This window comes from Apteryx rowi, unplaced genomic scaffold, assembly GCF_003343035.1.
Source record: "Apteryx rowi isolate R43461 unplaced genomic scaffold, aptRow1 scaffold_290, whole genome shotgun sequence".
In the NCBI taxonomy this organism is placed as follows: Eukaryota; Metazoa; Chordata; class Aves; order Apterygiformes; family Apterygidae; genus Apteryx; species Apteryx rowi.
In genome coordinates this window covers 248,590-276,083 of record NW_020449308.1, presented here as the reverse complement: position 1 = coordinate 276,083, position 27,494 = coordinate 248,590, and the positions used below count along the sequence as shown (strand labels likewise).

The 27,494-nt window shown below is 36.2% G+C and overlaps 1 protein-coding gene across 2 annotated transcripts in view; it reads right to left on the bottom strand.

Annotated features, from left to right (window-relative positions):
* The window catches only part of PUDP (pseudouridine 5'-phosphatase), an 82,240-nt gene that overhangs the window by 21,802 nt on the left and 32,944 nt on the right, over positions 1–27,494 (bottom strand). For both annotated transcript variants that reach the window (XM_026069313.1, XM_026069314.1), the window contains exon 3: positions 14,787–15,016. In XM_026069313.1, the coding sequence (XP_025925098.1) occupies positions 14,787–15,016 (230 nt within the window). The remainder of the gene's footprint in view (positions 1–14,786; positions 15,017–27,494) is intronic.

Here is a 27,494-nt window from a genome sequence, read left to right as displayed (position 1 = left end):
TATGGAAGAGTAAAACATAATGTACTCAGTATCCTTAAGCATCCCTCTGCTTCACTTTCCAGTCCCTCAAAGCATTAAAATAATTCCTTGAATAATATCAGTACACTGGATAATGGTCTTTCATATCTACTGTATGTTCAATCATTTAATACCTAAAAGAATGCCTGACTGTAGGCCAAAGGGAAATGTTTTCTTTCTTGTACACTCCATTTCCTGGAATCTCTGCAATACTAGGGAAAAATCAATAAATATTTGAAGAACTAAAAGATTTTTCTAGTATAGCTCTACCATAAAATATGATGATTCTATGGCAATATAATCAATATTAATTTTAGACATCTTTCGATCTCTTAGTCTATGCCTAGACTGTAAGCACATCCTATTTCCTGAATCAGAGGGTAGGGAAAGTAGTAACAGCAAGGAGATGTTCCCAGAAGCCAAACAGGGCAAAGACTTGTTTCAGAAGAACTGCATTAGAAAATATGGGAGAAGATATTGTAGATCAAACCCCATGACCTGCAAGGAAACTAGCCTGACAAACTTAAATGGCTCTGACAAATGTTTAGAACGAAGGTATTTATTAGTAGACTGAAATAGAAGTACTAAGATATCCACAAAGCTTGAACTAGCCATCTAGTTTCTCTTTAGGGATAGAAACATGCAATCCTAGAGAATGAGTCACTGCACACTGTGGCAGATCTTTCTTATGATCTATCTAATTCTTTTCAAGTTTATGTATCACATGCTGTTTGATTCCTAACAGGCAGGACCAGGAATCCAATTAGTTTCTTTCACAGGTCTTTATAAGACTGGGGACTTGCACACCATACACTAAATATAGAAATCAACAAGAAAAAAAGAAAGGTGAGACTCAATTCAAGCATCTTATTTTTTCTTTTCCATGCTGTTGGTGTTCCAATGCTCAGTCTGATCCTAAAGCAATACAGCACAGCATGTCACAAGTATTATGTCTTCATACTGCAGAGTAACTGAAATCCTTTTATTAAAATACAGCATTCTGTGATGGATTTCTCCATCCTCACAGTGACATTGAGCCTAAAGCTCTTACTAGCAATCACTTTACACAAAGCCAGATCACATACTCAACTCAGACAGGGAAGCTAAGGACTCAATTCACAGATTTTTAAAAATGGTGTGAAAGCAGGTGAGACTGACTAGTTGCTTCAAAGAATGGTTCCATTTCCAAATTTCTGTGAGAAACCGTTGAATGCCTTTTCTAAATAGCCCACTTATTGAATATTTTAACTTATATTCATCCTTCATTAATATTGTATTATTAAAACAAAACCAGTCCCAAACAAAAGGATAGATATTATACATAATATTAACCATATTAAGGAAATTTAAGGCTAGCACCACAGTCATAAAGAGTAGCTGTAAAGCAACATAAAAATTAGGCTTACAACAAAATATCAGTAAAACAGTCTTTCATTAGCTTATTCAAAGCAAACCATCATCTTTCAAGCACACTTACTCTTCACCTAACTGTAACACAAGATGAAAAATCAAGCGACAGGAGAGAGAAAAGGACAGTGACAGATTGTCCAAATGCCTTAGAATTACTATTTAATGCAAGACAGAATAGAGGATGAAACTCCAACATCAGTGCTCCTAAAGAAAACCTCTTTGCTTTGAGACAGACATGCCAAAGAATACATTTGCAGCTGACTCTTTCTTTTTACTCTCTTCATGAGATTTTAAATTTAGACATGTAACATCCTAAATGTTTGAAGTTTTTTGCTGTGATGTGAGCCCTGTCACATCATCTACCAATCCTCTTGAGACAGAGCGCTTAGCCTTAAAAAAAGTCAATGCTTTTACTATTTTAGTATATAAGTCATTAACTTAATCTACTGTTTCCTGACTCTTCATCTACACTCCCTAAAAAATGGTTGGGAAAGCATTAAGAACAAATGGGCTACTGCGCACTATTAACTCTTCATAATTTATAATGAAGTTATATAGATTATTTTAATGCAGTCACAAATTCAAGTTTTTCATTTTCACCTTCAAAGCCCTATATTATCTTACCCACAATTACTGTATGGCTTGCTTTTATTTCCTTCTACTCCCTAGGCATCTTCTATCCTTTCACTTAACTGTATTCTTTATCTCCTTCTCCCACTTTCAGCTGTGTGTCTTATATCATGCTGACCTCTGGTGCCTCGCACAATCTCCATACTTGCACTCTTCACCCTTCTTTAGCAGTATCTTAAAAAACAAACAAACAAAAAACAACCACTTTCAGGAATCACTGGTACATTCTCTTCTTCCTCCCCTTCTTGTTGCTGAGCTATTAACTGAAATTTGTCTTGCTTAAACCACTTTTGCTCCTTGCTGGACCAGGGCAGCAGAGAATACAGCTGAAAGCTAATGCAGAGCTGGCTGATTCAGTTCTTAATTCTACCAAAAATGACCACTGTTAACTTTAACCCTGCGGAAAATTGAGGGACGATGCTTGCCTATCTTCTAAAATAAGACCTTGGAAACTTGTTCACTAAAAAAAGGCATGAAGTTCATTAAATGAACACCAATCAGAAGGAAAAAAAAGTGGCTAGCTTCCACAAGCTGTATCTGTACTTCTTATAATCTTATACGATTAAGCCTACCATACTGTTCCGCCAGTTGACCAGACCAGGCTCCATGATTCTCATTCAGCTTATGTGACCACATTCGTTATCTTTTTTTTTCTTCACAGGTTAATGTGCACTTAAATATCAATATGATGTACACAATGCATAGCAACAGAATAAAGAATCATTGATCAGGCAGGGTGCACACAAAAATCGGGAAACTCAGAAGCATTCCTAGGTCTAGTAATGGTCATAGTATGGTAGAGTCATGGGATCCCTCCTGGCTTCACCTGATTCCAAGCTTCCTAATTCAAACACCTTCCCTTTCAGATACCTGCTCCACCTGCTCACACTCTCCATATAAATTATCAGATTACTGTTGTAGCAGTTATTAGTATAATTAGAAAAGGTAACTATTTTCTGAGAAAAACTTTAAAAAACCCAAGTGCAAACACTGTTTTTTTGCTGAAGATAACCCCCCCCATCTTTCACTGAAAATGTTATGCCTGAACAATTAAAAGCTGCAACTGAAAGCAGAGTCTTCAAAGGATATATCGTAGCTAATCTTAAAACTGCAAATGCATTCAACCTAAAATACATTATCATTCTTTGTAGAATAAAAGGTTTTGTTGGCATTCTCTTGGGATAACCACATTATTGCAAGTAGAGAGCAATAAGATAAATTACTTGCTATTATATTTTTTGCCCATGGCACTTTTTTGAATCAGTAATATTTTGAGGCTGTAATAGCTTTGAAGCTCAGGACAATAGGCTGCAACCTCTAATGCTCGCACTCTTTAGTCTGGAGCTGCAGGATGCAATAATGTGCTATGGAAACAGCAACTGAATGGATCACTGTGACCAGGTATCTGTTTAGGAGGAAGAGGACAATTTCCTAATGGAGGAAGGCATTTTCTGTAACGGAAGGCATTTTCGAAAATGGATGAAATCTCATCAGCTAGTCCTGGCTAGTCAGCAAGGCCCTGAGGCTTTGAAGCAACTTAAGTATGAAGTGAAGGAGCTACTAAAAATTAAAAAACATTTCTCATTAAAAGGCAACTGTTTTAGAAAGTAGTTGTAGAAGCATTTTAAAAGGATTCTAGTGTTACCCAGGGAATTACTGACTAGTAAGCCTTACATCTATACTTGGTAAGATCTGCTGATGACACAACGTTATGTAGGTTAGCTGGGTAAGAAATGCCTGTAAGAAATGTAAAGTGGCAAGGTAGTTTACTGTGCAGTGAAGTGGCAAATGAAATAAAATGGTCAATAAATGTAAGTAATACACATTAGCTGGAAAAAATGAATTACTTGTGCATCTTGTAACATTTGGTTTAAGTACAAGACATCACAGCTCAGTGAAAATCAGTACTTAATGTACAAAGACAATAACAAATACACAAAATGCTACAAGACAGGAAAATAAATAATATGGTTCATATTGTATACATAGAAATATATAATACAGTCTCATCTGGAATAGTCTATGCCACAAACAGTATTTTATCTTAAAATTCTTTTGTTAGGAAGGGTCTGACAAAATGCAATCAGAATGATTATGGGGAAAAAAACCCAAAACCCAAACACAACTGCTTCATACAGTGAGAGTCTGAAAAGATTGGAAAATGTTTACCTATGGAGAAGGAAATAAAAAGGAATGCAATAAGAAGAACTTAGAATACTGCGTGGCAGATCACTTGCTTCTTGTCTTTCTACCTCAGAACATAAAAAAGCTGAAATGCAAGGAATTTAAAAGGTGAGAAATTCAGAACATATGCAAAATATATACAGAACTCATTATCCCAGGAAGTCATCAGTATCAAGAAAAAAAACAAATATTATGAAATGAATACTAAAAGTCTTTTTTTTTTGTCAAAAACTAGTCTTCTGGATAAGAGAATGAGGGAATTTAAGTGGATAAATTAACCCCTTCTATCTAATAGGGGATTCTTAAGCATCTGGTATTGTCAGAGCCATTCTCAGAGATGGTAGTGAGTAAGACAGGCATCAAATCTGAGCCTGAACAATTTTTATATTCTGTACTATTTTAAGTGACAGGAAAGAAAAGATATCTTTCACAGAATAGGAGGACAGCATTTCTACCATTACCTGGAAGTGTTTGCTACTCCAAATCAGAATCACTTCAGCCTTATTGAGGCTTAACTTGAACCATTTCCTTCTTGGCTTTGAATCACGCTATTATTCTAAGATAAAGAGATGCTGGAATGAAATGTTAAGCGTGCTTTTTTTTTTTTTTAGCAGATAAAGCTGTAATTTCTTCAACTTTTCTGTGTGCTACAAGGTCTTTCACCTTTATAATACCAGTCTATCACAATAATAATAATGATGATAAAAGAAAATTCCCAAACACATTGCTTTACGGGGTACGTTTTGTAATCATCTTATAAGTGCACTTATTGTGCGATACAGCAATCAACCTGAACAAAATGCCTTGCCTTGTTTAGACTATAAATAATTTGTAAGTGCTAATTGATGGTCCTATACGTAGCTCTTCTGCAACCGTGCCAAAAAATACAGACTTTTACAAATTCTTTACTGCATAACAGAATAAACAGGATCCTGCCTCAAATGCTGTCTCCATGAAGACTACCTACTAGTGCATCTCCACAAACAGGAAGACAGTGACTTAAAGAACAAAAAGAAATAAACAGAGGACCTCCCTGCCTGCCCCGCATCCCCAGCTGTAGTGCAACAGAACAACCTACTCAGCCTTTCAAAGGTTTCCCGGGGTCTCCCTATGATAATAAGTCACAAAGAAGCAACAACAACAAAATGCTGATAACAATGCGATTCCTTGTTTCAGTCTTCGCTCTTTGTTCTGAAACTGTGGAAAAGCATTGTTGCAACAAGCTCCGGGGTAATTACAAAAGTAACTTGAGATACAGAGAGGATCAGTGCACTAGATCTTTTTGAAAGAGGATTTATTCATGCTTGCTATAACCCAAAAGACATTAAAAAAACATTTTTGTGAAAATTCTTGTTAATTAAAACCTAATTATTCAATGATTGCTCTGTTTGGCATCTCCAAAAAAGGCTCAAGGTCTTGAAAGAAAGAAAAGATAACTCAGTGAGCAATTTATCATAAAAGAAGGATTTTCCCCCCTCTTTTTTGCTACTTACCATGCATAATTAATATGTGATAATACCCATAATGAGTTCCCTAAAACAATTTGTAACACATCTCCAGTGACCTGCTAATCTGTATATAATGTTTTTAGAATCTGGAGGTGTACCAGTCTCTTTGTGCTTACACACTCACCTCACGCAGAAGCAAAGGCGGCTGCAGAACATAATTTATTATTCTGCATCACATTTCATCACGTCCCTTAGCAGCTACTTGAAACATTATCAAGACAAATGCAAGCAAGAAAAAAAAAAATCCTTCCCCCTTAACCCCCCCTGCTCCCCCAGGATACCCCAAAGACTAAGAACCAATTATAATCCTTCTTTCTTCTTCCAGTCAGGTACACTAAGTGAAAGCAAGCCTTGACCAGGTTATTTTTTCTATAGAGTTTGAATGACTTTCTTCATCTCTGCAAGACAAATACACCCATAAATAAACATGCAGTGCAATAACAAGGGCAATGTCTGGACCACTTAAGAGGTAAATTACTTTCAAGCCATGCAACATCTCATTTTTCTTCCACAAATATATAATAAACGCTGCTGGCATGGTGTGTCTGTCTGTGAGCATGTATGCCTCAGGAGAGGGGGGAGGAAGGAAATAAACCCTTGTGAACTGAGAGCATGATAACTGAAAGAAACTTTATAACTGTCACTTTCCTTTAATTACCTTGTTCACATCAAATAAAGGCTTGTTACGTATTTAGGGAAAAGGAGTATGTTTATAGCCTATCTTCAGAAGTTCTCCACTGCTAGATGTGGTCAAGTATCTAGCATTCCTCCCCCTGTATCCACGTGCACTACGCTTACAGAACTGCGCTTCCCAATCACAGACCTCACCGCCTAGCCCGGGAGACACAATGAAGGGTCAGTCTCAGACCGCTTAGAAGCTGAGGCTGGTACAGGGTTCAGTCACTAGCTTGTTCAGTGCTGTATCACACAAAAAGTCCATTCCACAAGGCTGCTGTGATCTTCACATCCCAAGCTGTAAGCTTCTAGTAGTATTTCAAGGTGGTGGCTCTAACACACCAAACACTACGTTGTTCAATACCTACTTACTTTAAATTGCCTTCCTTCATGACACCAAAATTTGTAGATAAGTAGAGCATTAAAGCTAAAGTTTTTCTGATTTTTAACACTGAAAAGTGGACATAGGGGGTTTTGTTTGTTTATTGGCTTTTTTTGATTAACAGGCATCAGGCTTTGAATTAATTCCCACCAGGGCAACATTAGCACAGTTCAAAAAACAAACAAAAAAAACCAAAAAACCACAAACCAGTGTGGGAGGATTAAAAAAAAAGAGAGAGTGAGTGAGATGATTCCATTGGCTCTGACTGACAACTTGAAAGACTACATGTTTCTGATAGATTACAGAAGAAGTAATAAGTTACACATGTGCCTAGAGCTTTTGAAAAACAGAATAAGGAGTAAGTTTCAATGGAGGATCTTCTATTAACATTTTAAAGGAAGACCAACTGAATCATGAGGAAAAAGTAATTACATATGCATTATTCCTACCTATCCAACTTTTTCAGCTAACACACAGTAACCACTCACTGATATTCCCTGATACCTTGTAGACTAAGCTCAGCCTACAGCCTTGACAGTTAAGCTACCTCCTGTCAGAGTACAGAAGAACCATGCCATAGAGTAGCTTAAATAAAAAAGTGAAAAAGCAGTTCTGTGGCTGTGCACTTCTAGTTCAGGCTTCTAAATGTCATACACATATACTTTTCACAGTTCTTGAGGGCATGCTCACAAGGTATAACAAATGGTCAGTAATTCATTCTTTTAAATTTCTCCAATGTCTATCTGAAATCAGTAGCTTCTCTTCAACAGGAATAAAAGATTTTAAACCTATGCTATTATGTCAGGTTGTCTCATAATAGAAGGAATTCAAGTGCTATGCCAGCAAAACTTACTAAATACCCAAATTACAATTTGCTCAAATGCCTTCTAGAAATAAGTCTTCAGCCACACTGCAGAGCAAGAAAAGTACAAGAAAAATAAGCTCTAGTCAAGAACCTTCCTGAGGAAACACCAGGCAGCTGATGTAGTGTGTGATAACTAGGACACTCCTCTGGGAGGTGTAAGAACTAGAAGTTTGACCTCAGGTTGGAGAGAGCTCCAAAAGCTGGTTTACCAATTTTTTTTGAGCAAGTATTCTACACAATGAACAAGATAAGCACAACGCTCTCCTCTGGTCTGCTTTAAAAAACAAAACAAAAATCCCAGATTGCTGCTGTGTTCTTTATGGAGCCTATTTTTCTTGATATTTCAGGAGTACTCTGGGACTATTTTTCAAATTATTCTTTACAAAAGATTATCTAGAAGAGATGTTTAGTTCCTGGGAAACAGACATAAACTGCTCAGATTGGACAACACTGGACACTCAAGAAAGCAAAAAACTAGTTTCTCAGAAAACTTTAAAGTCAGAGAAGAAGGCTTCTACTGAGTTTGGCATCTCATCTTGGTTAGAAGGCAGACAAGAGTAAATGTCCTGATCTCAGGTCAATACCCTCTATTTATCACTTTAATCACTAAAAGGTATGTCTGCGTGGAACAACTAAACTACACACAAATACTGTGACATACTTCATTCATCTCACACACCAACAGTAAAATCTGTCATACGTAAAATAAACTTGTCAAGGGAGTGGACTTGGCTCTCATTACAAACCTGAGCATGCCACATGAACAGTGGTGGTACAAGCTCTCATGCAGAGATCTGTAGCACTGAATCAGCTACTCAGAAGATCTGCCACCTCACAAGGAACGCCCTCACCACCACACAACACACTGCTGCCATGGGAGAGTGTTCTCTACTTCTCTACTGTTGGTCACTGTGAAGTACATAGGATGCAAGAACAGGAGGAATACTGATGTAGCACAGCCTTGCAGAAAAGTGACTCCAAACACACACTCTGTTCAAGCAGTGATTAAGCAATCACCAAATAAAGTGAACAAACAAAAAAATCCCCAAACATCAAAAACCCCACCACTGAACTATCCCAAACATAGCAACCAGAACCCAGCTGCCCCATACCTTCACTGAATGTACTAAGAACCTAGCTAGGCAGGAGTCGGCACCAACAACTCAGGTGACACAGTAAGTTCTTTATTGGCTATAACCCATTAACTGCCTAATTTGAATACATTAATGAACTGCAGTTACATCAGTACAGACAGGAAAGTCAAGTTTCTTCAAGAAAGAATACCCAAACCACTGTGATCCACCACAAAACGTACTGGCAGCTAGGAAGAGTTGTGCAATAATACTGTTGTCTCTTCACTTAGTAAGCAGGTGGTAGCACATTCTGCATTTGCTTATGTACAGAACACAACGTATGTAAAGGAAAGCGATCTGTCCTTTACATACAAACTCTGCTTTGTGTGTGCGCCACTGATTGCAGCCTAACATTTTAAAAATGATTATGATTTTTATGATTATGGCTATACCACTGGAAAGGTGAATATCTAATGATATTCTAAAATGACTGGTAAAAAGGATGAGTTCAAGGAGATAAAATAGCAGAGCACAGGTGCATCAAAATTGTTTATACTATGAACATCTGTTTAGAAGAGTGTTTCAGTTAGGGAAAAATCAGTAATGCATGCCTATTTAAAGAACAGCCTACAGACAAGTTTGAAAATACTGCCATTGATACAGGTTTGAACTGTAAGTTGAAAAATGTCTATGTGTTTTTCCATCTAACGTTTTCATCATTTCTCTAATAAAATGTCTAATTTGTGGACTGTAAACATTCAGGAAAGACTAGAAGTCAATTTATTTACAAAGTAGAAAGGGACAGACTTATGATGACTAAAATGAATGATTTCGACAACAGGCGTTCCAACTCATAGCTCAGTGCACCACTTAGAAATGTGGTTCATGCCTTTGTAATTTCTGTACCTTTTTTAAAGTACTCCTAACAAATTCAACCTCCAAGTATACATAAGGAATAACAGAAACACCTCTAAAAATAATTGCTTATCTGAAAACCATAATAAGTACATATGACATATACTAAAAGTGGTGAAGTTGTGAGGGGGAGGAGAGGAGAGGAGAGAAACATAAAGAAAATTGCATGGGAGGGATTAGAAATAAAAATCAGGTTTTGGCAACCAGTTTTACACAAGCTCACAATAATGATGTTCACATTAAGCGCCAAATCAGCCTCCTTCACCTTATCTTTTCCTTGTACAATATAAACTAATATTACCCCCTGGTCACAATGTCCTGATTTTCTATTACTCTTCTGCAACATCTTTTGCAGCAAAATGTCTCCAAAAGCTTATCTTTGAAGTTCTTTTTTTTTTAATGACACAAAAAGCCCACTGAGACTCATAAATCCTAGTGTCATTTATTCAGTCCGAAAATTTTTAATGAACTCTCGCTAATCTTGGTAACTATCGGATCCATTAATTAATTAGAAAAGGAAGAAACTGCAAAGAAAGAGTTTAAATTAAGGCAATAATTTAAAAGTGACTTGGAATTTTTTAAATAGTTATAATAGATTATATAGATTAGTTTATATAATGGTAGAGATTATACAGATCATAATAGTTATAACATATTGATTCTTCATAAGAGAATTAAAAACATTTGTATTACTGCAGCCTTATTTTCCTTTATACAATGGATATAAATGGCATTTGCTTGTTTTTAATGTCCACGACTAGTCAGGTCCTTCATTTTTACAGAAAAGCAAAAAAACCCAAAATACTGGAAAGAAAGGCCTTGACCCTCCGGATCCTGAGGTAGGCAAATAATTAACTCACCTGTATATACTGATATGAGTATATTGGAAGTATGTATTTAAATGTTTGCATGTGAATGGCTGAAATCCTCTGGGATAAAACCATATTTGAAATGCACGTAGCAACATAATGTTTTTGTCACTATGAAACAAAATTGCTTCAAGATTCCATTGAAAAGTTACAGTTGATATACATACTTTATATACATGTACACACACAAACACACACAGAGAGCATTTTTTTAAAATGAACTCTTAAAACATGCTCATTAAAAACAAAGATTAATATTCTAAAATCATATTTATAAAGTCCAAAAGCATGCTTTAAAATCTTTTAAGCCCTTTAATTCAGAATCCAACAGAGAAACATTATGTGGTGAAAGCACTTTTGTTTCCTTGTTTTTCTACAGATCAGATTTGTGAAGCACATAGCTGAATTTATCAAATTTCACAGATGTGTCATCAATTAAATTCTGATTCTGCCTTTGCAGCACATTTTAAAGGATCCATTTCACAGCAGGGAAGAGAAATTCCCTTTGTATAAATTTGAAAAACAGCAAAATACTAAGTAACTAATTCTAGAAAAATATGAAACAACTTACTTTCTAAATTATGACCGTATAAAGGCAGGAAAATAACAAAACATGTGCAAAAATAATACTCTCCGTACTTTTTTTCCCCAATTACCTAAATAAAATACATAAAAAGAACACAATGTTTTGAACATTATGGCAGGAAATCTCTACAACAGTCAAGCACAAATTGTTTCTCCAGCTGGTTTTGACAAGAGTTGCATTTGTATATTTGAGAGCAGAATTTGGCACATATTTCTCCCCCAAATTTTTTAACACTATTTGAGTTTAAGACAAAATTGCTAGTATTTAAACTGCTGATCACATTTTGATTACTTGACTGATTTAATTAATTACTCATATGATGGTGCATGTATTTTTAGTGTTGGAAGTTCATATGAAACTTCATAGATCATAAGACACTAAGATTTATGGTGAATTTACAGGGTGTATCTTGTTTCAAATTCCTGCACTGTGATGAGTCTCACCTTTATGCTTACTAAATTCCTAGTTCACCAGATACTGTAAATCAAAAAGTCAACATTTAAGAAATTGCCCAATGGACAATTATTACGCCCTCCAATGATTAAAGTAGACATCATATCCATTTTTATATGATTTTAGAATGGCCTTCCTGTAGATGTATGCCTCTATAGCAAGAGTCAGAGGCTGATATGCCACTACTGCCAAGTTCTGGTTTTGGCCTTCTATGGCTACATAATATTTTGGTTTGGAGCAGTAGTGAAGTTTTGAAGCAAAGCTCCCGGCAGTCCTCAATCACTACATGATGGTTTGTTTCACAGAGCAGTTTTGTTGTGCACTTGACTACTTTTGCAGGAAGCGAAACTGGAAGTCCTCCTAGGCGCACATCAATCAATCTCCAACCCTAAAGGGGACACAGAGGTCCAAAGAACCTCACATAGCTTTCAGCCACTTGGTGTTCAGTCCAGGGATCAGACTAAACTTAATGGAAAACATCCAAATCACGTCCTGCAGAGATACATGAGCCTGAATACCAAATACTTAGATCTAAAAATCTGATCCTGTTGAGCCCAATTATCTACTTATGCAGACATTGCCTGTACATCCTGATATACTGCTGCAAACTTGCATGTTACTGATTTTCAGCATGAACTCCAAATCTGTAGCTCCGTTACTCTACCGCTTGGGATTAAACACTGCACATGCCATCACTAAACTGCAGTTTGGTCATGAATGTTTTAGATTGTTTTGCCTGTACTTTTTTGATTCTGCTGCTCTTGGAATTTTGTCTTGTGTTAAATCCCCATGCTCTGATATTTGTGACTTTTGTAGATGTGACCATCTACAAAAAAACAAAAAAAACAAAAAAAAAAACCCCCAAACCCCACAAAACCTAAACATCTAAAAAATATCTAAAAAAACCCAGCTGAATTATTTGCACTGAGGGGCATCTCAGTTGAAGGAACTCAACTTCCTGCAACGAAGAAGCATGAGTTCAAACATTCAGCCACAGCTTTAATTCTGTTCTTCTTCAAGGAAAGGTTAAAGAACAAACAAGAACTATACAAAACTACTGTGAACACTGAATTTTTGTTTGTCTAACACACCTTTAAAGTTTAAAATCATTGAGTGTAATGTAGTTACTACTGTGTTAAATACTTTCATTGTAAACAGAGTTATAGCTACTTACAGCTGAATAAATAAAAATATTTACAACACAGTGTCAGGGTTTGGTTTTTTTTCTTTCTTTTTTTTTAATTTTTGTCCTTTTAAATAATGATCACCTTGTGACTTTTCTGAAATAGAGCCAAAAAAACTATGATCTTTGGAAATGCTGTCCCTCTAGACATTGCTATTAGGCCCCTCACATCAAATAATAACATTTAATTTGTCACCAACACAACCGACGTTCCGTCTCCTTACTCCTTCAGATACGATACCAGGTATGACCCAGCTTCATATCAATTATCAATGCCTTCTACTCTCCTGTTTTCTGAATTATAAAACATCTTATAGACATGTACCTATCAAAATGAAAAGTATGCATTAAACACCTCTGTGATCCTGTTTCACCAAAACCACACCATACAACATTGCATGTCCTGGTTTTATATTCCCTGGACATATAGTTATGCAAGACAGAATCATTTTATATGATAGCAACATTAAACTTTGGTTTCTGGATGGAGCAAATAGTTTAACAAAATAGTTTAACAAAACTTGTTCCCTGTTTTCAACTCCCCTCTCACTCCCCCCAAAACATTCTTCTCCCAACATTTGTTCTAAATTGAGAATTAACATAATGAAAATTCATAATTAGTGGATTCTAAGCTGAGATTTACAGCTTTGCTACTCAGCTTCCTCAACATTTAGAACATATCATACAAAGCCTACTCGCACAAGAACCTAACACATCCACGCAACAGCCATCTGCATCAACACAATGATGCAAATTTAGGTTATCTTTTCTGAGCATCTACTGGTGACAAGGAAATGTGACAGCATGCTTTCATAATTTCTCAAGAGTTAAAATAAATCACAACATAGATTTTATATAATCCACTTACACACAAACATTTATGCATATTCTTTTTCTCTAGACAAACTTTACATGATAAATAAGCAAAATATGGTACAGTTTCTTTATTTCACTGCTCACCTTGAATATCCAAGTTTCCAAACAGAGCTGATGCATGCACAAAAAATGATAAGAGGACAACAGAAAAACAGTAGTTTGGCTAACACTCTTCATAGTATGCCAGTCTGCATCAAGCTTGTATCACTTTGGATTCCTAGCCAACAAAAATATCACATAGGCTCAGGATCAGAACTTGAAGAAGCATGAAAGATTGAAGGATCTTAGCTAACCATTCCAGATATATTTGTATACCTATTTTTTCCTCAACAATCCTATTGAGGAAATAATAATTGCAGTCTAATCCACTTAAAGGTGTTGCGTAAAAATTTGTATGTAATGTGTTTTTATGCAATAATGAAACTCCAAAACTTAAGAACTTCTGTTTTGCACAAGACATGCAAGAAGTGAAAAAAAATATTTTAAGGAGAAAGGGAACTTAATTTAAATAGAAGTGAACACATTACCTTAACTAACTATCAATTTATCTTTCAGACATTCTCCCTACAGATTTCCAGTCAGGAATCAAGTTTTGCAAGTTACATATCAGAGAGAGAAAGAAAACACTTCTACTGTTTCAGATTTCTCAAACTGATAGGTTTTAAATCAGAAAACAGGAATTATTCTCTCAGAGATTTAGAATGCAAGAGGAAAGAGATGGTTTAGAAAAAAATATATGCCCTCTTTACAAAAAAGTTATCTTTAATGTTTAGACACTTAAGAGGTAGATCAGCCACAAATGAACAAAAAGTAAACTGATCTATGTTTAAATAATTTTCTCTAAACTTTGAGTAGGCAAGTAAAGCTTTCAGATTTATGCACAGAGTGGAAATTATTACACTCTCCTATTACTGCAGAGTGCCATGTGGTAAATAAGAGCAATCTGCATTATGTATAGTGAAGGAAAATGATACTTTCGAATGATCTCTTGCTTCAACAATATAAACATTTTTGAAAACAGGTTGATGATTTTTTAAATGTTGGTATCAATTCTTATAAATACAATATAATATAAATATTTATCATGTTAAAAAAACAAAAACAAATGTAATCTGGACAGTTCATTGACAACTTTTCAGCTAATTTGTTCCCTCCTTACCTTTTCTGGAGGCGCAGGATGGTCAAATCTCTTTGCACAAACTAGAAATGCATCAGGCTGTGGCTTGCCATGCTTTACCTCAGGGTCATCTCCCAACACAATATGATGAAAAAGACCAAAGAAGTCTTTGTGTCTGGCTGTTTTCATCTGAAATGTCACTTCAGCTGAGCTAGTGGCGACAGCAATGGGTATCCTGTGTTTGTGTAAATGACGGATCAGCTTGTCAACCCCTGCAAGACAAAAATATTTTATATAATATATTTTATATATATATATATATACACACACATACATATGTATTAATATTTATGCCTATTTACAATACAAATTTAGCAGTATCTTAACAATGCCTTCTTATCGAACATAACATATTTTGATCAGTATGGAAGAGAACTCTTGCAATATCTGAAATGTTCCCATTCCACATGCACACACACGAAAAATGTTCCTCAAGGCACATACTTATTCTAGAATCAAATAATGCTTATCTCAAAATATGTCAAAATGAGTTCAACATCATTGCCCCAACCACCCACCAGAAGCTCATTAAACAATGTCTCTAACATTATACATGTTTATCCTTTCAAACTCTCCATAAGTGGGAGAAATGCATATAGGGGAATTTTTTTTTTTTATAAACACATATATGAAGCTATGCTTCTGCTAGAGAAAAATCAAGATCAAAGAACGGCTCTTCTCACTGAGAGGTATGGGCTTTAGTTTCTGTAGCAGGTATCCAGCTGGCTTAAAGTAGTCCCTAAGAGAGCTCAGTTTCTCTCTTGTGCAATTACCACAGAAAGGAACATTGGAAAGAGAAGGGGAGCTGTCAGTCACAGTTGTTAATACCAGAGCTTTATCTACTGATGCTATGAACCCAAAGCAATGAACACCTCAAACCTAATGGTCAGAAACCTTCAACCTGATTCAATCTTCTATGGAAGGCTAATGCAGGGAATCGTGAAAACACAGCTGCCTGTGTAAGAAGGAAACACACTTCATTATCCTGTACAAGTTTGAGCTCCCTACGCAAAGGATTTGATCGTTTTTAACTGCAGCACTCTGAATGCAGGACACCTCTCCCAGACAAAACAACCACCAGGGTCTAACGGAGAATGAGACTGGATGTCTGTTCTTTACCAGTTCATAGGAGAACACCCCTCCATATCTGTAAAATCGTTTCAGCTCTGTTTTCTATCATGAATACAGACTGTGCTGGACACAGGATATTAATTTCAGGTAGATAACCTTCCAATTGACTTTTGTCTCGGTTTTCCAAACTTGCAGTCAGCGGGCAACAACCAACTAACACTTCATACATTTTGCTTCTTTTCATTGCTTCTCATTTAAAAGAAAACAAAGATGATTCTTTCCTTAATAGGCTGATTTCACAAAACAAAAAGGTTAACTTGTAATGATTGACAGAAACTCCTTTAGGGTATCAAAAACTTAGTACTGCATGAGCAAATGCAGTAAATTTTGGTATTAAGTTCAAAGGGGGCAGAATTCCCTCTCTTTTCTTCCCAGTGTAATACATTCCATAATTACATACATAATTAGACCGAGACAACTACACTGTTTTATAAATTTAAGTCATAAGGTTGAAAAAGATTCCAGAGTTAAGTTTTTTGTTCCGTCTCGTCTTTTTTCTTTACCCTGCATTCACATATTCATGGTGGCATGACTTCTGCCACAGCATTCCCATGTGATGATTTAAGGTATATGTAGATTCCACAATAAAGCAAAGGAGCAGGTAAGTTAGACTTGGCAGAGAGCTGTGCTGGTGTGATTACATTGTTTTGATTAGTAGTAACTGTTTTTAAAATAATGTTTTGAATTAACCACATGTACCTTATTTTCTAGGTTGCTACATTCAATTTTTCAAAATGCAGTAAGTAGATAAGAGCACGTATATCATACTAAACTGCAGTACTTGAAAAATCAAGTCTCAAATTAGACATACATAATGAGAAAGCACACAGCTTTAATCTCCTGAATCTCACTGCCCACTATACAACAGGTATAACTCTCAGTTACTCTAGAGATGTACTGAAACAATAAGTTATTCTGTTTTTGCAAAACATTCAAATACCACAGCAATCAGCATCTCAGAATAGCACATCAGAAAATTAAGATGTTATCCCAGAATACACACAAGGGGACAATTAAAATTATATCATGACCCTATTTTCATATTTCTTTACTTTGTGTGTGCAGTTTTCTAGAAACACAAACTAAAAGAAACAAAATCCATTGCATGACATCCTATGGCATCTCACAAGGCCACCAGTAGTTCCAGAATTTTTAAATCTGTCATGTAAAATGAAACCACTATAGCTAATATATCAAAGCTGATAATAGCAGCTAGTTGACTTCTTCTATTTCAACCAGTATTAGAGAATGAGAAGACACAAACTGCTGTCGAGTTTTGCAGATTTATGCTGGCAGCAAAGGACAGGGATTCTTAGAGACAGAAAGTCCCAGAAAGGAGTGTGTGACACACACAAATTCTATTCTCTGTTCCCCATAAGCGTGATGCTTTCTGAACCAAAAGCTTTAACCAAATTCTTATCCCAGTTTGCTGTCCTAGCTCTCGTCTCACTCTTTGTGGCCACGTAGCGCGACTCTCTCTTCCTGTGCTTTCCTCCACCAAGCTGCGTGCTCTCGTAGAGCCTCTCCTGCCCTACTGCTCCATTCCCAGTGCCTTAACTGTCATTTTGGTTGCTCACCATAGATTTCAGCATCTTGCGGAAATTCTCAGTGCCTCTACTCCTTCTCTGTGTTTTGAGGCATTTGGCTACTATTCCGAAAATTGTCTATGCTGAACACTTAAGCTACTTTTTAAAGCATGTTAGTTAACTCTGATAAAAGCTGTCTAACTGCAGTAGCATGGAGTTCCCTGAAGAACCTTGCCTTTCATAAAAATGAAAGTGAGTTTAGCTTTTAGTACCTGAAGCGGCACAAATGTGTGTCAAGACAGTATCACATCATGTAGTAGAGATACATACAAGTTTGTAGACACTTCATTCAAGTCACTATCTCAGTTTCTCTACGAGGTGTTCAATTCTTTGTTCTTATCTTCCAACTGCTTGAATCCTTATCCTACTTTCCATGCCTGGCTACTTTAAAGTAATCCCTGCATCCTGAATACCTATGTCTGGTCTCCTGTTCCTAAAAAAAAATCCCTAGTCCAGCTAATTCTTTTCTTTGACATCCCAACTTCTCTGATATGTATTTCCCACAAGACCCAGCCTTTTTGCTCCACTGACTCCAAGCAACAGTCTCAGGCAAATCAGACTCCTTGCTCCTGCCTAGTCACTCCTGCCTTCTGCCCCAGAGGAGGAAAAGGCAAAGTAGAAGGGAGACAAGTTACTTGCATCAGTTATAGGTTGTACCAGGAAAGAACATCCTAGAACACAAATTTAAAGTCCAAGTTATTATAAGCCACAATAAACAAAAGGGTCAGACAATGATAGTTTTATCAAGCAGATAATTATGGAATACATGACTGCACAATATAGATATTTTAGTAACACGTTTGTATATATGTACAGTACAAATATACTGCTCAATGTTTAGTCTGAAACATGCTTGCAGGGAAATGTCTGATTACTATAAAAGATGCATTCTGATGAGGTTTTTGTTTTTTTAATTTGTAATGTATGACTTCATATGAAGTTGGCAATAGCAAGGCTCTGTTAGTTAGCTAATCTTGTGGGAATGCCAAAAAACATTTCTAGCCATTTGATCTTCTCTTCTGTACAGGAGAAATATAATCAACCCCCTTATATTTTAGTTTACAATTGAAAAAAATATTAACTAAAACTTGGAAACGGTCAAGCAAGCAACCATATTTAATATAGCTTTAATATGTATAACACTGATAATTGCAAGGCCCACTGCTTTAGGCACTCCTAGAGCTGCAGAGAAGTGCTTTGTATGCTGCTGGCCAGTAGGGAATCAATCGCTTTCCTGTCAGTACAAAACTGCTTTCAATTTGATTCCAACTTCTCTCCTAGTCCTGCCTTTGGGGTATTTTTATTACATTTTTTCCCCCTTTTACTAAAATAACCCATTCTGAAAATTATTTTAACCCTCCACAAGCAGTGATGGACAAAAACAATTTAAGAGGACTCGAATAGGGAAGGTAAGAGTTACGACATTTTTAGCATGAAACGCCTCAGGAAGGCAGAAGAGACAAAAGAAAGAGCCCTCACAACAATAACAGAGAAAAATCTGACTCTGAAATTGTCAAACATGATCCCCACCTCCAAGGTTAACTCAAAGAGCGGGTACGACAGGAGAGAAAACATTAAAAAGAAGAAGAAGGAAAAAAAAGAAGCACAACGGGCAGAGGAAGAGAATAGTAACATCCTGGCAATATGAAGAAGTTCCTGCCAGGAAAGAAAGTGGGGCTGGGGAAAGAAGTACTTCATGTATGGGCGACAGCAGCCACTTGACAAATTGTCAGAAATGAAAAACTGGTCCGCGGAGTATATATCTTCTCTAGCAGTAACATATCTCATTGATATTTTCTTTGTTTCTTTCAAGAATTAATCTGAATGAAAAACTTCATAATGACCAGCTAGGAAACGCTTTAAAACATTGCTTAAAAAATGCTAGGCTCAAGATACAGATTTAATCACTTATGAAGGATGAGATCAAAAAGTGAGAAATTTTCCAAAGACAAGAATTCATAGAACATGTTTATTTCTAGCTTCAGTCCATAGCCAACTATGCCAAGTTAACCTGTCAGACATTGTTCCTTACTACAGTTAATATATAAATGAGAGAGAAGAAGAAAACATGCCTTGTACATTTTTGCTATCACTTATGTCATCATCTCCAAATATTCCCACATTCACTGACACTGTTAAAATAACAGTTGTTTTACTGGGACTTCAGGTGCAAACATACAAAACTGAAGTTTTGGCTCTGGAAACTTGCTCTCATTCCACATGCTGAGTTCAGGGATTATTTCTTCTTTGTGCATCATCATTATTCCCCAACGGACAAGTTTCTACAATTACTTACAATGCAAGAAGTCTGACATATTTTGCTTATTGCATCTTAACACAGCATTCACAGCTGTCTCAGCTGTTTTGACAATCTCTATAAACAGCAATCTCATCTGCAATACATTTTTTTTTCCAAGTGGAGTCACATGCCCAACTTACAGGAACTGGAATTATTACTGCTAATAACGTGTGTAGATTAGTAAATAGGTGTATCACCTAACCCATTCATCTGGAAACATGATCAATCTGTCCATGTGCCCCTGCACAAATTTCTGCTCTATTTTCCAGAATCTAGTCAGTCAATTGGAAGCTGAAGTTCCATTATTTTTGAAGACAGCCTTTAAAATGTAAATGCATGCACTCTTGTCTTGCTAGATTTCCAGCTGGACAGCAAGACAAGGAGTGTAAACCTCCTCCTCCTTTAACGTCAATACATCTCTCATTTAAAAGCTATCTTATGCCCCCTTAAATGTTTATACTAATAAGCAAGCCCATTTTCTTCCCCCAAAATGCTAACCTGTTCTATCATTGAAATGCGATTCTAAATACAGGTCAACCTTTTATTCCAGATATAGATTTCTTGATTCTGAAAACATTTGAAGTAAGGCCATATTAAACTAATGGAAATAAAGAGCTGTTAACATAAAGTAGTGGTCTAAATGTCTTTTTTAATAAAATGCATTCCTTCAAAGGAATTTAATGTAAATAATCTGCAGCATATCATGTGTGGGTAGAAATATATATATTAAAAAAAAGTCTAAAGATTACACAGGTAAGAAGTCTTTCCTTATCTCCTATGTCCTTGCTATAATATGGTTAGTTTTCCCCAAAACTGTGCTCTCTTCAAATAGCTTATTTTCTTCAGTCCCACTGCATCAGAGTTTCAGTTCATTTGTCACAGGCTATGTTTACTCTAAGTTTTTATTGGAGGTAGCCGGCTATGGAAAAGCACTGTTGTGGAAAGGTTATTTCTTCAGGGTTCTCTCTTATACTCCCCTGACACATGTCATGATTTCAGTGTGTGAATACTTGTGTGCGTTTGCGTTCTCTGGCTGTTTGGCTTCCCTAGGTATAAGGGAGCTAGAATGCAGCTGTTCCTAATACCTCCAGAGAGCAAAGATTTACATTTTTCAGAAAACCTCCTTTAATAAAAATATTTAATTTTTAAAATGATTATTTGCATATGTGAAAACACAGCAAGGCAGGATAGAAAAATAAATATACAATGGGTAAATCAGCTGTGCGGGGGAAAAAATGAAACTGCATATGAAACAATTGCATGACTTAAGATGCTCAAGACAGTAGCAGCGGAAAAATGTTTGCATTCAAGTTTTTTTTTTTTGTTATTTCTTCGTAAAAGCTATAGAACAACAAAATCCATTTTTGTTTGCATCAATTACCACCACACTAGCTCTAGAAACTTTGCCAACATATCCAATTACTAATACAAGTAATTTACTAATTCCGCATACAGTCTTTTATTAGGAAGACAGTATCTTTGTTGGTATCTTTCTTGTACTTTTTTTGAGAAAAAGCCAATAGAAGGGGAAGTGGGGAACCAATTTAAAGGAGACCTGGAAGAAGCTTCCACTGAACTGCGCTTCACTGTTGTATCCGCCACAGCTACATAGACTTCAATCAAATGAAGACTTTGATTACATTGAAAACAGCCACCTGAAAACTCCATAGCCATGAAGATATGCAGCGAAAATTCCTGTGAACTCATTAACTTCTACCTTACTTGTAATTACCACGTAAGGGATTCAGGCCCACCCCTCACAGAGTGACATCCCTGGCAGGCTTGTTTGGACCAACCTCCATTCCTCCTACCAAAAGCTAGCCCACATGCAGCTTTTTTTTTTTTTTTTTTTTTTTTTGCCATCAAGCAGTCATCAATTAAAAACAAAAAAAGAAAAAAAATCAAAAGGAATAAGGTTCTCTTCTTCAGCATGAGGATACATTCCTCATGTGGTACACATACAATAGCAGTACATCATCATTTCTTCAGGTAATCATAAAAAAATAAAAAATCAGGAAAAGCAGGAGGAAATAACCAACATTGCTACACTTCATTTCCAAATGCACTCTTTCAAACAATGAAAAAGGTAAACAAATTTCTTTCCTCCATCTCTTTCAATGTTAAGTTTTAAAACAGAGACAGAAGCTTAGTGTATTCTACATGTAATAGTTACACACTGCTGGCTAATGGAAAGAAAATTAAGTGGAAAAAATTGAACCGTAAGCTGAATTTAGTTAAGCAAGCTGAAAAAAAGGATTAACTTTACACATCAGCATCTTTAAAGCACAATTAATCACAAATGCCAATGAAATTAACAACTTTGAAAAGAAAAAAAAAGAAAAAAAACCTGACTAAACCAAGGGAAAACAGTTATTTCTCTCGAGACCACAGAGGCATTTGAAAGGAAGAGATCAGCACTTTTGCTCCGAAAATTTCAAAAAACCCCCCCACAAAATTTAAAAAAAAAAAAAAAAAGGGAAGTATTTTTGCTCCGTTATTCTACCAGTGTTCTCCTCATTCTCTTTGGATCCAGCTGAAACCAAGGTGACTGTAATAAATTGAATCAACGGACAAACTAAAGGTAAGATGTGTACTGAACAACAGAAGACCCTTGTGCTACTTTGGCTTTTTCTTTTTCATTGACCAATACAAACTTACACAGCAAAAGTTCAGGAAACCAAAAGAGCGCTACACTAAAACAGCGGTCTAGGGATAGTCCCTTTCTAATTATTTATGTGGTGTTATGACACTGTTTTCCATAGGATTTTTTTTTTAAGTTATCACATTTTATAATCAAATGGTATTATTCATTATGAAGTCAAATTTAATAAAACACTCAAAACTCCCGAAAGCTTCTTCAATTTGATGGAAAATAATGGGAATTCTGATTTTCCTTTTTAACTTTATACTTCAGAATGGTGAACAATGTGTGTATTTTTGCTACATTTTATTTGCTATACTTTCCAATTTTCTTATCTTCCTTTTTCCTGTGTTTGTCCATCACTGAACAGAATACAGTATTCTTAACTTGTATCACTTCTGGAATTTCAGATTCAGATCTATTTCTGGGGGAATGTCTTCAGACTAATACAGAGATAATATTAAAACTGTTCTGTTTTTTCTAATACAAGTCACCAGCCAAACTTTTGTCTTGTAAAGTCTGATTTGATTTGATTTTTCCTCTTTCTTTCAGTGAGGCTTCTATTAACGTGTCATAGTAGACTATAACAAGGTTTTTCAAGACAGAAAAGAAAATGATCTCCATTATAAATTGGGCAAACATATGAGATGAAGTGGTGGATTTTTATGCCACTTTGTCATGAAACCATAATTTCAGTTTTCTCTGTTCACCAATTAATTGAATAATTTCTGGTTTTCACATTTCTGCTTGCTGTCTATTCATCTGCATAGGCATACCTATATAGGCAAGGTGGACAATCACACACTAGCTTGGCCAGTGCCTTAGCCTGAAAATTCACTTTTAGATGGGCTTATTAGCATGAACAAAATCCTACAGTCTTATGATTTAAGGAATACAGCTGGCTTGCATACTGCCAGCACAGAGTGCAGTCACAGTATCACGTAAATGCCCTGGCCAAGAAAGACAATCACACAGTCTTTTCTAAAAGTCTGTTTCATACCTAAAAATATTAGCCTAATGCATGCAAGAAAAAAAGCTTTAGAAATGACTGGAATTCCCCAACGCCTTCTCTTAAGCAAAAGCATAAACTGTGGGACCACAAGAAGTTAGCATCATAATACAGTTACAAAGCTAGCCTTTATTCAAGTTTATTCAAGTTACTTCAAAATCACATTATAGGACCTCTTTTCTGGATTGGAAGGCCTCAATTTAACAAACAGAGGCATCTTGGGTGGCAAATCCTTTCATGAATATCGCAGCATACCATACCTCTCATTTATCTCTTTATTCCTTCCTTGAGTGCCACCTATGTGGCACCTATGTCACCTTACATCTAAATACTAATTAATAGCATTTTAAGCATTATGCAATCCCAGGAAGAGAAATGGGAAATCAGTGACCAGTAGAGAGGAGTGTGTGTATATACACATGTGAGCGTATATGTATATATGTATTTTTTTTATTTTTTATTTTTTTGTGTGGAGGGGGGGTATTTTTTTTTTTAACTTGTTATTTCAAAGTTAACACATTTTGCTAGAACAGAAGGACATTTAGTGGATGTCTCGCCCCCTTTCCTACCCTCAAACAAAACCTGAACAACTCACAGCAGTTTCAGTTTTGGGCCAAGCACCCCTTTATGGTTTCTAACTGATCCATCTAAGATATGCTATCTAATTTAAGAAAGGTTTTGGCAAGTTGAAACATGGAACCATCATAAATACTAATATCTTACATTCCTCCAAATGAGTTTGGTCACTATTCAAAAAAATAGTGTTAGACAGACTTCTAACAGTCAGAGAAATGGTATAACATAGGATTCCTTTAACTCAGAATAGTAAATACTGGGGGTGGGGGGAAAGAACCATAAATACAGTATATTCTTTATACTAATTACATGTAAGCATCAGGTCATCAGTGACATCAGGTTATATACTGGGAAGTTTTCATAGATTCTGACAGCTTATTTTCAGATTCAGATGAAAGTTAGTGTTACAAAAAGCTAGAGATTACATGTATGAAAAATGATAAAAGCTTCAGATTTACTTAAAATGAGTACTTTTTGTCTTCCTCTTATTTCCTTTCATAAGGCAAATACATGCCTTATACAGGCAAATACAGGAGGCAATACTCCTAAAAAACCCCAAAGGCCGATGGATATTTTAAAGCTGGTCTGAAGCAGAGCTTCTAGGCCCAAAAGCTTCTCCAACATTTTCAGTCAGTTCAGTTGGTTTAACGAAAGATTAGTTCTTCTTTCAAACCTTCTCTTTCATATGCTCCAGATTATGATACAGATGGTAAAATTACTGCTATTTACAACTGCCGGTTACCCTTTGACATAGGTTTGAGGACTACAAAAATATTTTAGCAAAAGTGAATTACTTATGACATTTCACTCATGAAATTGTCTTCTTTCTTTCACCCCAAAGCAACTATTGATTATCTGATTATTTATCCAGATAGCTTCCTTTTTACTTTCAAATTGCTTGATAAAGGACAACAGAAATTTTGGGGGATGGGATACTGAAACAGAAAAACATCTCACACAGTTCTTTTTAATGGAGGAAAAATTCTTTGTCTCATTGGCAATTAAATATTTTCCTGTGTATATATTGTTGTATCTACACATGCTTGGGTTTTCTTTTCTTTTTTTCTTCACCTTTTTTTAAACCCAAACTACTTACCTCCTTTCAAAAGTCTTCATTTTTCTTTTCTTTTTTGTGTCATGCTTGACCGGTTAATTTACTATCTCTTTTACCGTTTCCATTTTCCTTCACTGGCATATGTATCTGTTTTGTTTCTCTTTTCTCTGCTATACTTTTGGAGTCTGTCTACACAGTGTAGCCTGTGCTAATAAAGCTATGCTTGCAAAGTCTTGTAGCTGAGATGCAGCATATGCTGTGGAAGAAACAGCACAGCTACAGACTTTTCTAGAGAACACTGTCTCAGTCAGACTTCTGCCTTGTGAACTCAAATTTTTATTGAAGGAATAATGTTGGCCACTATGTGGCTTCTTCATGGGGCTTGCCAGCAAGTTATGAACCCAAATACTCCTCACACTCCTTTCGCAGACTTTAAGCATTCACTCCAAGAACTTCATATGCATCTATCACACTGTTGCTCCTCATTCACCACTTCTCTCTATCCATACAGTTAGCTTTCTATGCACGCTAACAGCATGAGAGCAGAGGACACCCGACCCCTGGGGCACCAAAATCGTGGCTCTTCAGAGACCCATATTCATGTCCACTTCATTTTACTATAACAACATGTTACTCAAAACAAGCAGTCTGTGAGCCTTCTGTATGTATTTGAAAGAAAAGGTTTTCTGCTTAGAAAAAGACTAGAGGAAACCAAAATACTCTGTGCATTGTTTAAACTATGTACATGTATTATGCATATCTTGTATGATTTACGTCCAGCTGTGAGCAAATGGAAATCGTAGGGATAAATATAACCTCTGTATGAAGAGATTGCTCCTCTCTTTCAAAATCCTTTATAGTCCCCACATTGAATCTGATGTCAGACCAAACTTAAAGCTCTTCAAGATTTCATCACTCTTCTTAATCAAAGAAAAGCTAACATTAGCATTCGGAGCTTTGTCAATTTGATTGGATTTCTAGCTGATTCAGTTACAATCCTTTATGACCATAAAAGCAATTCTACAGTAAAAACCTTGTCAGTCTTTGAACACAAGAAAATATCCAACAAAGAAAAACAAAATCTCACAACCCAAGGAGAAACTGTTTGTTCATCTAAGTCACAAACTGATTTAAAAAATATTTTTGATGTAGCCTGGCATGCCATAACAGTTGCAAGCCCAGCAGCACAGAGCTATTCATTATCTGCACACACTCTCAATCCTCAAGCGAAGTCAGCATTGCTGCTGTGATGGTGATAGAGTGACAGAGGTGGGGCCATCTACCACTTGCTGTAATTGCTATGAGTCTTATGAGACCTTGGAAACATAACTCTTGTATCCACCTGTTTCTTTTTTGTTCTGAGATATTGCTTAAAGACATTATCTGCAATGGTATGTTATCCTTTCACCAAGCTACAAAAGTTGAGGTGGAAACAAATATCATACTCCTTAACTTGGAAGATAATTGGTTACTAGCAAAGAATTTGGTTCTCGCTTTCCTGCTCTAAATTTAGAGTATCAAAGATCTTTCTGGTGGCACAGAGTCTCCTTGATTATCAAATCAAGAATTCCACCTTTGTCTGGACACCCTGACATGTTTGACCATGGCAAAAATAAAAGCATAATTCAGAACCTCTGCCAACGGCAATGGTGATTTTCTGGTAAAAGCATTTCTAGGTTGCTATCCTTTATGACTTACTACAGAGGCCAAATGGTTGAAGTCAGCCAGAGAGGAGCATTCCAAGTTTGTAAGCGACTGACTGATCTCAGGGGGTTACAAACTCACAGAGCCCAGCATGGATTCACTAGACTTTCCTTCCATTAAAACAAAAAGAACAAGGAATATAAAAGATAATATGGTAGGAAGTCTGTTTAACTGTTAGGGGCACAAACATGAATCAAGGAACAGCAGTTCAAGGTAGTGCAAACTAGACTGGTGTTTGAGTGGAACAGCTCAAGGAAAGAAGATACAAGGCTTTATGGTGAGTTTCCCCTAGAACTTCAACTGTTTTTCTTTTTTCTCTTTTTTTAATTTCTGATTGGTTTCAGTTTGTACTAAAGTTAAGCTATGACATTACCTCCTTGTGTCTGCAAAAAAACAATCAGCAGTACTTGAACTTGAATACAGCTTGCACATCACATTCTACACTGGCTGAATAGGAACTGTTATGGAAAATCAGGCTCGCCGGCCTCCATAACAGGGTCTGACCTTAGGTTCCTGCTGAGGCAGAAGTTCGAAGTCAGATTGAAGAAAAATAAAATTTAATGATAYACGTGCGGTAATTACAGCTCGAGCTGGGTGCCTCCGAAGAGGGACCCCGAACAAAGAAATCCCTGGGCAATTATACCCTTACAATCTAAATTCCCCACCCCTTAAGCGATAGTTCGGACCAAT